Here is a 14298-nt window from a genome sequence, read left to right as displayed (position 1 = left end):
TATTATTAAATACTATTTCAATATGAATATTCTAAATATAATAGAGTATATAATCATAATGATAATATATACAATATATTTGTTTGTAATAATATCGTAAATTAAATTCATAACATACAATTTTTAAAAACTTACTAGATTAGATTCATTATATAATACTTATATAAATAAATATATAGAAATTTTTTTTAATATAAAAAATTTATTTTTTTTTTAATAATTTCTAAAAATTTATTCTATAGTGAAAAGTTCATTTTTTTATATTATTTATATCAAATATATTATTTATAATCAAAAAAGAGGAAAAATAAGATCGATATTTCTATTGGTTTCTGAGACATATATAATATTTTATTTCGATTAATTTTTGGATAGAAATTCAGAATTAAAATATTCATATATGTTAAAAATAAGTTTTTAGATAAAAAATATAATATATATTATTAAAAATAAAAATCCTTGTATCATTTTTATTTACCATCAGTTGATAATATAATCATAAATGTCGATATTAATAAATAAAATCACTTATATTTAGGCGTGGCTTAGACATTTGTCATGGATTTTCACAATTAATAAAAATTTAATGTAAATCAAATGAATCGTTACTGTTTCTTTTTAAAAATTCTTTTTTAAATTCCTCGAAAAATTTAAATCTAAAAAAATTATTATGAATTTCATTTATTTATTATTATTCTATATGATCAAACCAACGATGAATTCAAAACGAAATTTTCCATGAATTTTATTATATTATTTATTATATATAAAAAATTTTATATATATAAAAAAAAAGAAATATCTAGATTGATGTTTTTCAAGAAATTATTTTAAAATAAAAAATCAAAATTTACAAAAATTTTATATTTAAATAAATTTAAAAATTAAATTATATTTAATGTTTTTCATTTTGACAAATTTACATAAATTAGATAAAAATAAATATTTCGTTTAAACTTTTTTTATTTTTTTATAAGTATCATCAATGTTATTTCAAAAATATAAATATTCATATAAATTTTGTAATATTTATTTAATTTCTTACGAATTCTTGAGAAATATAACCTAATCTTTTAAAAATATCAAAAAATAAATAATATTACTTGCGATTCATAGGTTGAGAGACACTGATCTATTAGCAGAAATGATTCATCTATGCTATCCGATCTTGAATTGATTCTCTTACCGGATTTCCAAATTTCATCACGCGATAACACGAAAAATGTTCACAAAAATGTCCCGTGAACGAATTTCTCAGGACAATCGACAAAAAGACAAAAAGCTAAAAAGAAAGAAGAAATACCGAACCTTCGAGCAATCGAAGGTGCAGGCTCGTTCCTTCGGTCGGTTAAGGCTCGAGTTTCAAAATAAATGTCAATAAATCTAGGCGCGCCTGTCGGCTCAAATTAGATGCCGGCGTAACAATCGCCGCGAAATCGATACGAGCCGAAAGAACGATATTCGAGAGACCACGTAGTCCTCGAAGAGAATGGTCGGTTAAGAGAAAAGGGTATCCATGAACGTGAGCCACGCGTATCATAATTTCCACGTCTTCATCTATCTTTTTGTCTATGATCTTTTTCTTTTTCTCGAGGTTCGATTGATTCTTTAGATGATGTTGCGCTTGATTTTTCAATAAATTTTTCGATAAATTCATTTTCTTTCTTCGTTATGTCTTCAATCATTCGATTCGATTTAGATGAATACAATTAATAGATTCTTTTTGCTAAATCGATTTCCCTAGATCGATCGATTCCTTAGATTTGAGTAATTCTGTTTCTGATTTTTCGATACATTTTTCTCAACAAATTTATTTTTTTATTATATCTTCTTTATTATATCTTATTTTTCATTTTCTTATTATATCTTTTTACCGTATCTAGTAATCGTTTATATATATTTTTTAAACTTCAAATAATCCTGCAATTTATTTTTTGTATAGATAGATAGAAATATATTGTCTTTTCTAAATCAATTGTTAAATCGATTGCTTAATCAATCCTTGCATTTTAAATGATTCTGCTAATGATTTTTGATTTTTCAGATTCTCCTTTAAATGTTTAAATTTTCTGAAAATTTTTTTGAATATTTATTATATAAATTGAATTTAATTTGATTCATTATTATTATGAACATTTTAAAAATGGAAATGAAAATATGTATAAATCTCTTTTAGCTTTTAGAATTTTTAAATTTATAATTTAATTTATAATTTGTTTATAATTTAAAAAGATACTGTTAATATTTATCGAAGATTTTCACATTTAATTCTACAAATCTGATATTAATTGCAAAAATAGTTTTATTATTTAGGATAATTTAATAAAATGTATTTGACAATTTATAGATATTATAGACAATTGTAAATGTCATAGATTGATTGATAGATTAGATTTTGAAATTAATTATAATATAATTATAAATTTGATATCATTTAATAAAAATTTTTATCGGCTATGAATTAAGTAGATGCATACAAATCAACCTATTCAAACTTAAATTCTTTGATAATATCCATGATTTTCTATTTTCTTTACTATTAATGTAGAAATGTGAAATATCATGTGAAATAAAATAAATATTTAAAATATTATTTTATCCAGATATTATTGATTCTGATTTCATATCGATATCTATATCATTATCATTTTCCAATTTAAATCTATTCTGAAAGTAATTTAAACAAATATCTTCGAATATCAGTATTATTCTCATTATTATTATTATTATCTAACAGCAACTAAATGTTTTAACAAATGATCTGAAAATTCTTCATGTTCATAGTTAAGATTCATTTTTGAGATTATAATAATTTTAAGAAAATAAATAATATATTATTATAAGTGATATATAAATATGAATGTTTAACAATTTTTCTAATAGATTTCTAACAAATTTAGAAAAAACTGATTAATAGTCTAACAAAGTCGATAAAAATGCTAACTTATAGCTTATTAATCAATAAATGTTAGCACTATAAAATCTATCGGCTGATGGTAAATAATATGATAATATAATTTGTCGATGATCGAAATTCTTATTAAAAAAATTTTTATTGATTTCGAGTGCAGATGCATCTGCAGAATTTTTCTATATGTTAATTACAATAATGAAAATTTGAAGATTTATTTTCAAAAAAATTTAAAAGATTATGCGAATTTTAAAAAATTTTTTTTATTAAAGATAAAATAAATACATTCTTTGATATATTATTCACTAGTTTTTTATTAATAATACCGCCATAAAATGAGATCTATGTAATATAAATAATTTATCTTTATTAATTGCAAAATTATTGATTTTCAATATATTAAGCATGATTTTAAATTTTATATCTTTTGATGCATATTATAGCATCCTTGAATAATAGCATGCATATAATAGCTCTCAGTAAAATGAGAATTTAATTTAATTAATTTTTTTGTTCTTTCGATAAAAAATTTTAATTTTAATTTCTTTTTGAATCTTTTTCTTTCTTTTTTTCTTTCTTTTTTTCAGAATTCAACAAATGAATCGGTGTTTGTATATTTACTAAATCATTTTATTTATTGTATCTTACCTGAAAATTATAATTTTCTTAATTGTAACTTAATCTTAAATGTCTTAGAATTATATCTTAATTTTGAAAAATTTAAACACAATTTGAAATTTTCAATATGGAAATTCGAATCTTTCCGAATATGATTTAAAGTTATTACAAAACTTAGAAAAATTTTGATCATATTAAAAATATTATAAATCGTTTTGAAAATTTTGAAAATTTTAGAAGATTCGAAATTTTCGTTGTGTCATTAAAATTATCTACTTGTCATCCTTATCAACCAATAACATTCTATTATCATTATTATAATTTTAGATTCGAATTTTATGAATCTAAAATTTAGATTTCGATTTATTTCTAAAAATGAATAATTTAAAAAAAATATTTTTTTTTTCTTTAGTAGATATCAGTTCTTTTATTGGCTATTATTTTAATTATACTATGACTAGAGATTTTGTCCTATCAAATGAAAAAAATTTTATAATGATAAATAATATAATGATAAAAACAAAACAAAAGGAAGAATTTAATTAAAATTGAATTTTAATAGTAATTCTTATCATATTTGCAAAAATATCTCATTAATTGGACAAACGTTATCATATCATCTTAGTTGAGATTAATGTGTTGAAGTTTTATAAGAAATTAATGTTCAATTTCTTGTACATGAAGTTTTGATCAATTATATTTTATTAATAACCATTCAGATTAATCATCTATTATGTATAATTATTTCTATGTTTTTCAATCTTTTGTTTATAATCAATTAATTTTTTAAAATTAAAATTATTTTATTATTTAATTTATTAATTTATTATACTTCTTAAGATTCGATATTTACTCTTTCATTCATTATGATCGTTAAATGATCATTTTTTTAAGGATTATAAAAATTGTATAAATACCTTATTTTATTAGAAATACAAAAATATAATATGCTATTTAAAAAACTAAAAATAATTTTGAATTCTTCGATAATTCTTTATTTATAGAAAAATTACTTTTGTATTATTACATTGATCTCTTTCTATATAACTTTTTTATGAATGAAATTTTTTTATAAATATTAAAAATAATCAAAATATTCAAAATAATCTGAAATTTTTACATTATTTTTAATAATATCTTTTTAATAAAATCGTCACGATTAATGACGATAATTTATTAATTATCTAATAAAACTAAAACTTTTGCATGGATAAGTTTTTTTTAAATTCAATTAATCCAGTTCTGTTTGCAGCTATTATTTTTTCTAATTTTTAATCAATCCACTAATTGATTCTTATATTCTCCAATCAATCATTTATTTATCAAATTACTAACCAATTCTCTGATTAAACCTTTAAGATTATATTAAAAATAATTATATTAAAAATAACTAAAATATCTAGATATCAGGATTATTAGATTATAATGATCTTTTGAATATTTTTTATAATTTTTAATAAAATTTTTAATTTAAAATAATAATTTAATAATAATATATAAAATTTAATAACTTAAAATTGACACAATATAATACAAAAATATTATCTTAAATAATATAAGAGAATATATTTTTTTATAGAGTTAAAATATCTCATGAATTATTTAAATATTTAATAATTATTATTTAAATAATTTTCCATAATGTAATCTTCTTAAATCTCATTATTAATTTTTATATCTTTATACGCAAAATATTGCAATTTAATTCTATAATTTTATTTAAAAAATAAAAAAAAATAATGCAATTGTGAAACACCATTAATACATAAAAGTAACATAAATGAATAAAAAATCTATCAGAATTTTATTCTTTGAGATATATATATTTCTAATTATTAAAATTTCTTTTATATAAGATATTATAGCATACTCAAATATTAAGAAAAAAATGTTTATAAAAGAAACATAAAATAAATCATTTAAACGTTGTATATTCTCTTTGATGGATTTACTTATTATTTTCATCTTTTGAGATTTTTGATCTTTGAAAAAATCTTATAAAATATTAAATCAGAATATTTTTATTTTTTAATAAATAATTAAATTTTTAATAATAGAAAAAAAATAACAGAAAAAAACTTTATTTAGATTATAAATACTTTTTTTTATATAATTTTATAAATTAAAAATCATTCTATAAAAATAATTGTATTTATTTGAAAAATAAAAATAATTAAAATAATTAAAGTAATTTTAAAAATTATAAAATATTTTCTATAAAAAATATACAATTAAACTCTATAATATTTTTGATCTATAATATAAAAATAATATTCTTGATAGAGAATGAAACTTTTTATAATTCTTGAAAGTAAGAGAATATTTTAAGTTTTTTTACGTAGTTTTAATTTTAATTATTTTAAATTACATAGAGAATGAATCACAATATGAGGAAGTATATATGGGTAGAAATTGATATGAAAAAAATAATTTGAAAATATAATATAAAATTTCAATATTTAAAGCTTCGTTTTTTGAATAAATCAAATGCAAATAAAATTAACTAATTTTTGAAATACGAATGAACTATTTATAAATAATTATGAAAATAAGCAAAAAATGTAATAAAAAAAGAATAAAATTTTATATAATTTAAAATTTAATTTTTTTAGAAAATCAAAATTGAATATATGCAATCAAGAAATCCTATAATCAACAAAGTTTCAAATATTTTTTTTTTTTGAAACTAACTTTTCAATTATAATCGCGTCTAATTATTGAAAGTTTTATTAATGACTTTATTATTATATCATCATATATTTCAACAATATAGAGAAAATTTAATTCAAAACATTATTCCTAACAAAATATTTTAATTTCATTCAAATATTATAGCTAATTTTCATAATTATTCAAAATTATTTAATAATTGAGAAATGAAATAATTCTAAAAATAAAATATCTTAATATGAATATGAACTTTATAATGTGACACCGAATTATTGTATATTATACACAGAATTATTAAAATAGAAATAATATTCATTAATATTCACGTTAAATGAAATTGTAGACTAGTATATTGCACATGCTAGTATATGACACTATGATCAGAAAACATCTGTATCATAAAAATAATAACAATTAGTTTAATAACATAATCCAAATTGCTTTTAGTAATCTAAAAGCTCGAGCGATAATTCCTTTGTTTGATTTGGAAAATACAATAAAATGCATAGAACAACATTCATGTAACAAATGCAAAAAGAGAACTTTTTAGAAGGATATGATAAAAGGCATTTATTAGTAAAAGAATTAGAACAAAATCATAATATGTACTTTAGGATAATTGGATGACTATAGATTACATATTATATATTTATTATAAAAATAATATAATTCAAAATTTGCAATTAGAATACGGAAATATCAATATTTATATTTTTTACTAATAAATGAATTTTTAAACCATGAATATCAATTTGATATTTTGATTTAATATTCTTATAGCATTCAATCAATTTTTTTTTTAATTTTTTAAAATCGTAATTTTTGAGCTGTTACTTTTTTAACAATTGAATGTATCAAATAAAATATGTTTGAGGAATATATTTGAATCGATTCCAAATTAAACGCAAAAGTTGTTAGAAAAAAATATCAATTAAAACTTTATTAAATTATAATTTGATTAGATGAAACGAAATATAAATGAAATGAAAACAATTCTATTTTATTTTATTACATCATATTATATCATTCAATCTTTATCTGATTTTATTTAACGCAAACTTAAATTATTCATAATTTATTATGAACAAATAAGCTTTAATTAAAATTTTTACATATATTTATTTTGAATTGACATTTTTATTTTGGCCTATAGATTCTAAAAATATTCCAAATATCACGAATATATTATTATGACTTAATTATTAATCAATTGATATTCTTGAATTGAAATATTTTATTTATAATACTTTATATTAATAATTTTACACTCTTATATAATAATATTGATTTATTTTTATAAAAATGTGAAACATTCTTAGATTCGGACATCTATCCTTAATAAATTTGATAAATGTATCAAAATGATGAAAAAGTTTATATATATATATATATATATATATATATATATATATATATATATATATATTGCTATCGGATCACATATACACACACATATATGTATATATATTCATTAACGAATTATAAATATTTTAATTTAAATAAATTAAATAATTAAATTCGTTTTAAAAAGCGAGACAGAAAGAGAGTGCGATGATAATGCAATAAAAATAGAAAAATTCATTTTATTTCCATCTCATTTCGTTTAAAATTTACAAATTTAAAATATAATACTTAAAACTCATTTATTAAATTATATATATATTTGCATTTTAATAATTAAAATCTTTTAAAACTATCTTACATTTTTATAAATATTTTGTTAATCGATTGTAGATCTTATTTTCTTATTTTTTTAGTCAGTAGGTTATGAAATCTTGCATTGTGTATTTGCTGTGAAATATCTATCACTCTATCTATCATTTTGTAGTATTCTATATAAGCAATTTTCTATTTTTAAAGTTATATGAAAATAAAATATTTCGAATAATATGAAAATATGTTTTTGTCGCGCGATAATACACAGGATGACGTGAATAAAGTGATTATAATATATTTTTTTAATTTAAATGAAAATTTGTCATTTCATATTATCATCAAATATTTGCATATGATTTCACACAGTATAATATCGATATTTCTTTATATTCATTTGTCATTTCAAATAAATATCTGTAAATATCCGTAAATATTAAGGGAAACAAAACTATTCCAATGACATACAATTCTTCCCTATCATAAAAAATATAATTTTGATAAATAAAAAAATTTTGCTATTGGATTACATCTGATTCAATCTAATATCTAGACACATGATTCTCATTCGTTATCGAAGATTTAATCAACTTATTCCATTTCTTTCGTGCATTCATTCGCATTCATTCGCTATTCTGCTTCATTTTTCTCGCAATCTCCCCTAAACTTTCTTCCAATCAATCCCATACTCAATCCACACTACTTCATCAACGATCTATCAATTAATTTCATGAAATCTTTTATTTCTTCCTTCCAATTTTTTTTTCCAAACTATTTACGTAGAGATAATTTTTAGAAGAAAAATATCTCAAATTCAAATTATAATGTAACATACTGTGAAAAGATACTGAAACATATCACTTGTGAATGTATCATTACATCAAAGTATATATTAAAATATATCTTTCAGCATAAGATAGAATAATCCATATTTTTTTCCAGAAAGTTCCAAAATTATCAAAATCTTTTCAAAACTTATTAGAATAAGGAATATATTTTTTTTATTATTAATATAGAGAAAGGTTTTTTATAATGTCCATTTAATTTTTCATTATAAATTATGTTGTGATAATTTGTTTTAAAAATGAATATTATAAATTTTTTTATAAATTTTTTATAAATTTTTTGTAATTGAATTTTTAAGACTTATTTAAAATATCTATATTTAGGATATTTTGAAAGATGAAGTCTAAAAATCAGAAAATCTAAAGAAATAAATACAAAAATTGGTATACAAAAATATCAATTAAAGTTTATTTACTAATTGTTATATAATTATTTATTATTTCATATAAATAATATATTTATAATTTATTATGTAGTCAATTATATGTAGTCAATTGATAAAGCGAGACATATTATTATAAATAAAATGAAATCACATTATTTTCATTACATTAATATACCGCTTCACTTGTTTCATTTAATGCAAAATTAAATTATTTTTAATTTAATAAATGATATTTGTATACCAATTTGTATATCAATTTTTATATTCACTTTGATCTTTGGAATCAAATTTCTAATGATGAATATATTTATTAATCCTATAGAATTATTCCAAATATAAAAATATCCTGATCCAAACAATAAGTTTGAAATCTGTGAAATTAAATATGATATTAATTCGAATTTATATATAGTACAATTGAATTTATTTCCATCTTGAATATGTATATAATTCCATAATGAAAATAATTTACGTGCTCGTTTTAATAATAATTGAATAATAATATTATTGATTATTGAAATTCATTATAATAATAATATTATCAATAATGATAGCATTCGTAGTAGATTCTATTCATATATCATAATCTATTGTTTATTTGAAATGAATCATAAAAGATCTCTGCTTGCTGAACAAGAAAAAAAACAATCAATTCGTCATAATGATTATGACGAATGAATGAATTCAGTGGATTGTTTCAGAATTTCTTATTAAATTTATCTCATTTATGATTTCAGCATCTCTATATCTATTTCATTGCCATGCTTCTTATTTAGCTAACATAAATTTAAATTGTATGTAATATAATAAATGTATATATAATATATAATATGTAATATAAATCAATATTTTTATATAATAACTTTATGTTTATTTTAATTGATTCTCTAGAAATTGTTTCATGAATATGTTAATATATATTTATTGTTTTATTTTATATAATAATAACTTATTTATTTAAAAAAAAATAAAATCTCTTTAACATAAAAAATTTTATGTTAAAATTTAAATATAAATTCAGAAAATCCGATTTTTACTATAATCAACTGTATTAATTTGATCTAATATCACAGCATTTTTAAATTTTTAAATGTTTTCACATCTGTTTTTAACAAAATGAAATATTCTCTTTTAATACAATTAACGGAATTATATAATTAACCAAAATTACATATCATTATATTATATTAACGTAATATTTTTTGTCAAAAAAATTCTAATTATAAAGAGTGCATATAACAAACAATGTTGAAACACAAATTATTCAATTGATTATGATATCTTATTAATGAAACTGATATGATTGAAAATTGATATAGATATCAGAAATAAAATATATTAACATCATAAAAAATATTTATATTTATATTTATATTTTAAATGAATATTTTTTAATAAGATATTAAACAATTTTTTGATTATATTCATTTTTAATTATATTTATTTTTCTTTTTTTATAAAATATCATTTTTATCCAGTATATAAATATTAAATATATTATATATATTAAGAGATTAAAAAATTAATATTCTTGATATATTCAATTATAATATTTATAAGATTTAATATTTAATATTTCTACAAGATATTTAATCTGTTATTTAATCCGTTTTTTCTAAAATTACTTTATATACTTTATATACTGTAAAAATTAATTATAATTGGTTTTAGATTGTACTACAAACACTGATTAAATACATAATATGTAATTAAAGATTTAAATTATATATTATAACACTATCCAATAATTAATTTAGATAATTTTTAATAATTTAGATTAAATAATTTAGATAATTAGATAATTAGATAATTTAGATAAAAGCAATAATAGAAATAATAATATAAGTAATAAAATAATATAATAATTTCATTTGTTTTTCATCATTGTTTTAAAATCATGATGTTTCAAAATCATTTCATTAATTTCACTAAAAAACATTTTTAAACTTTACATTTATTTGAATTATAAAATATATATTTTTCATTCGTTATATAAATAAACAATAAATTATATAAATTAACGTGTATTTAAACTGTAACATAGCAAATTAATTTTCAATTAATTCAATTATTTACTTTAGTAAATAAATATTAACAACATTCTCATTTTCTATATTGATCGATTTAAATATTTTTTACATGCAAATATGTTATACAAATATCAAAGTATCATATTTACAATTACAAATTCAATGTTGTAAAATTAAAAATGATGATATAAAGTAATACATGCGTGCAAGAATACAAATAACAACATTTAATAAATAATTTATAACAATGAAACGCAAGATGAAAAGAGTTATATTTTTAAAAAAATATTTTTATTTTTCAGCATAATAAATGCTAGAAAATTCGATATGAAATTTTTTTGTAATATTTCCATGCTACTTCGACAATTTAATCGCTTCAGAATTGATATTAAGAATGCTACTTGAATGAAATAATACTTCATTTTCATTAATTTCTTTTCTCCGATTCAATTTTCAATTTCTTGCATCTTAGGAATTTTATGCGTGAAAAAAATTCAATTAGGATTTGTAAAATTAAAAATCTCAAATTAAGAAATTGAAATATGTATTTTATAAAATAAAAATGTAAATTGATAGAAAATAAAAAATTAAATACTATTCGATATGAATAATATAAATACATATAAATAATTATTAAAATATTGTTGTAAAATAATGTTTATATTGATTTATGTTTATATCACATATTATATAATATATATTATTATTAATATATATATAATATTATATTATATATTTATATAATATTTGAAATACTTTTAATATTTAATAATTTTTAATATTTAATATTATTATTTAATGATGTTTTTTTAATTATATTTAATTTATTTAATTATATTTTATTATAAATAATTAATTATATAATTATATTAATTATATAATAATATTAATATATTAATTATATTATATTATATTATAATTAATATATTAATATTAATATATAATTTATTATATATAATTATAAATAATTAATTATTATGATTAAATTATGATTAAATTTAAATAATTTCTAAAGATGACAAAATATTTAAATCAAGAAAAAAATTGAAATAGTAGATATATAGTACTAATAATGAATATTCTTTATGGATTATAATTGTAACAGATATCAAGAATAAAAAAATGATAGTGATTCATTTCTGTCATTATAAATTTGATTGTTCAAAGTTATTTTATATTTTATTTTTTCAAAGGATCTAAAATGCTCAAACATGAAATATTTGAGATATTTTAAATTCATAATAATTTATAAAGAAAGTAAATTTTTAACTAATCTTAATAATTATAAAATTAAAATTAATTTAAACAAATTAATATCAATAATATAACTATTAATTTCAATTTTTAATATTATTATATTATTAATATCAATTTTAATATTATAAAAATAGAATAATTTATTTTAATAAAAATATGTGATATAGAAAATAGAAAATCCATAAATAAAAAAATTAATGATCTAAGAGCAATTCAAATAAAAAATTTATATATATATATATATATATATATATATATATATATATATATATATAGTTTAAAGATTTATTTAACTATTTTAAATAAAAATTATATTACTAACATTCTATTAATATTATTCTGAATAGACAAATATAAATATATTCTAAGATAATTTATAATTTATAATTTCATTATAGTAATGATAATAGTGATTATGAATATGATAATTTCATTATAGCATTTTATTTAATTTTATTTATGGCAAATATTTCATTCCATACATTTTTCTTTGTCCTTTATTAAAATTTTAAGAAATTTTATGCTTTTGCGATTACATATAAATAATTTTAAAAATCTCTTTTTATATTGAAAAATCTTTTGTTTTGTTAGAAGTAATCCTAATAAGTAATCCTAATAATATATTCATGAAAGTTAATTCTGAAAATCAAAAAAAAAAAAAAATATATAAAATAACAAATTGAAATTTATTTATTAAATTATAAATTAAAATTATAAATTAAATTATAATTTAAAATTTTTTTTTTAATAAATTTAAATTTGTGTTATATGAAATGAGATGAAAATAGAGCGATATAATAAAAATAAATTTATTTCATTCTATATCTCATATTCTGTAAATATTTTGCTAAAAAAAATTACATCATATATAACCTATTATGCTTAAAAAATATTATTAAAAGTAAAGAGCACATAAAATATAAAATGATATATAAAAATTTTGTTTCCAGTGTAAAAATTACTAAATATTCAAACTAACCTAATTATTCACTTTCAGAATCCTCATCTGCAGCAAAATCTGGAGGTTGCTTCCCAGGCAAGAGCCTAGTGCGAACTTCAGATGGTTCAATGAAGAGACTAGATCAAGTTCAACTTGGCGACCGTATCGCGGCGCTCGATTCTAATGGTGACATTGTGTATAGCGAAGTAATAGCCTTTCTCGACAGGTCTTTAACCGAAAGGCGACAATTCGTTAGACTGACGACTGAATCTGGCCATATACTCACTCTTACACCGGCTCATTTGGTTCCTGTTGAGGGTAGATCAACTGTATTTGCCGGTAGAATTCGATTAGGCGACAAAATCTTAGTGAGAGATTCATCCAACGAAATCGAAGTGCAACATCGTCTTAGATGGGACAAAGTGATCGACAATCAACTAGTTCTCGAAGAGGGTATCTTCGCTCCTCTGACGACTGAAGGAACGGTGTTGATAGACGATGTAGTCGCTTCCTGTTATGCGTTTGTGGACAACCAGGAAATAGCTCATTTCGCGTTTCTGCCGTACAGACTATGGAGCAATATGAGATCCTTCTTTGAAAGGAGGATTTTCGGCGGTGAAGATTTAAGGTACGCAAGGCAAAATTTGAAAACGAAACAAGAAGGTATCCTCTGGTACGCGTCCTTCCTTTATTGGGTTTCTTCTTATGTGACACCTACAAAAATGCTATATCAGTGAGATAGATATCACATTAATCGAGAAGAGAAGCTCTTTTTGATTTCTTGATCTGAACACATTTAAAATAATCCTGTAGTGTCATGTGATCCAAAAGGATTTAAAAAGACAAGTATTGAAAATTTTTAGCCGAGGATACAGGGTTATTAAAAAAAAAAAAAATATCAAGTGATCTGATATCGTTTATAATGGATCATCTATGCAATGTATTTACTTTGTGATTCATGAAAAGAAAAATGGAAAAGACTATTTAA

At 18.7% G+C, this 14298-nt stretch overlaps 1 protein-coding gene across 1 annotated transcript in view; it reads left to right on the top strand.

Moving 5' to 3' along the window:
* Positions 1 to 14298, top strand: part of LOC726929 (sonic hedgehog protein A) — a gene marked incomplete at its 5' end in the record, with an annotated part of 153237 nt that extends 138939 nt beyond the window's left edge. The window contains one exon of the mRNA XM_026444404.1: positions 13368 to 14298. Coding sequence (XP_026300189.1) covers positions 13368 to 14047 — 680 coding nt within the window. The remainder of the gene's footprint in view (positions 1 to 13367) is intronic.

This window comes from Apis mellifera, linkage group LG12 (assembly GCF_003254395.2).
Source record: "Apis mellifera strain DH4 linkage group LG12, Amel_HAv3.1, whole genome shotgun sequence".
Lineage (NCBI taxonomy): Eukaryota > Metazoa > Arthropoda > Insecta > Hymenoptera > Apidae > Apis > Apis mellifera.
This window is presented reverse-complemented; position numbering and strand designations above follow the sequence as displayed.